This window comes from Sceloporus undulatus, chromosome 8 (assembly GCF_019175285.1).
Source record: "Sceloporus undulatus isolate JIND9_A2432 ecotype Alabama chromosome 8, SceUnd_v1.1, whole genome shotgun sequence".
Taxonomy (NCBI): Eukaryota; Metazoa; Chordata; class Lepidosauria; order Squamata; family Phrynosomatidae; genus Sceloporus; species Sceloporus undulatus.
Genome location: NC_056529.1, coordinates 1,935,332 through 1,936,390, shown reverse-complemented (window position 1 = coordinate 1,936,390; position 1,059 = coordinate 1,935,332). Strand labels below are relative to the sequence as shown.

Genomic DNA, 1,059 nt, shown 5'->3' with positions numbered 1-1,059 from the left:
AGAACCGAACGCTTCTAGAGCGGGATTTGAAAACAATCCTATTCCTGCTTCTCATGGTTACCTTGGCAAGATCAAGTTGCCGGACCTTGCTGCTGACGTTCTCAGCCAGGTTGCAGGTGAAGGTGATCATCCCAGCCAACTGCTTGGCATCTCCCTCGATCAGCTGCAGGTTGGGGCTGGAAGGAAACAAAGGACGGAAAGCATCATCATCAACCAGAAGCCACTTTGGCAATCTGTCACAGAATCTTAAAGTTGGAAGAGACCCCCAAAGGGCCCTTCTTCTGCCATGCAGGAACTCTCAACCAAAGCACCCCATTGACACCCAGCCTCTGCTTAAAGATAGCCTCCAAGGAAGGAGACTCCGCCACAATCTCCAAGAGAGTATGCTCCACTGTGAAACAGCTCTTTCTCTCAGGAGCTGGAATCTTTTTTCCGGGCAGCGCTGTCTCTTCCTGGCAGCTCTGGCATCTTGTTCCCACAGTGCCATCATTACTACTACTACTATTACTCCTATCATTACTACTGCTGCTGCTGCGCAGGATGCGCCACTCACCCCATGCGCTGGAGGGAAGCCATCTTGCCCTCGACGGTGCCCTGCTGCTCCAGAAGCATCTCCAACTCTTCCTCTACCGTTCTCTGAAAGCAGAGCAAGGGGAATAGCGTCAGTATCCAAGGCAGTCCTTCTGAGGCCAAGAGCAGTCAGAGCGCTTGCAGGGCTTCCTCAGCAGCGGAGCCTCACTGGCGGGGCTCCCTTCCCCTCAAGACAGGGCTTCTGCCTTATTTACTTGCGCAGACTTTGGGGAAAGAGCGCAAGAAGCCTCTCTCTCTGAGGCGACTGTTTGCGCTGCTTCCTCAGTGGGAAACCCATGGCCACAGACACTTGGAGAAGCAACTGGAGAAGCAGCCAATGACGCGTTGGTCTGCCCTGAGCTCCTCTGAGGGAGCGTTAGGTACAAGCCACATTCGCAGTGGTCTGAGCCTCGGGACGATGGCCCTGGGACCAGGGTTCGGATCCCGACTCGGGCATGAAGCCCACTGCTAAGTCACACTCTCTCAGCC

The 1,059-nt window shown here is 54.8% G+C and overlaps 1 protein-coding gene across 1 annotated transcript in view; it reads right to left on the bottom strand.

Moving 5' to 3' along the window:
* SETD6 (SET domain containing 6, protein lysine methyltransferase) overlaps positions 1–770 on the bottom strand; it is a 9,874-nt gene extending 9,104 nt beyond the window's left edge. The window contains 2 exon segments of the mRNA XM_042437760.1: positions 6–176; positions 554–770. Coding sequence (XP_042293694.1) covers positions 6–176; positions 554–612 — 230 coding nt within the window. The 5' untranslated portion in view covers positions 613–770.
* Positions 771–1,059: the final 289 nt, after the last annotated feature.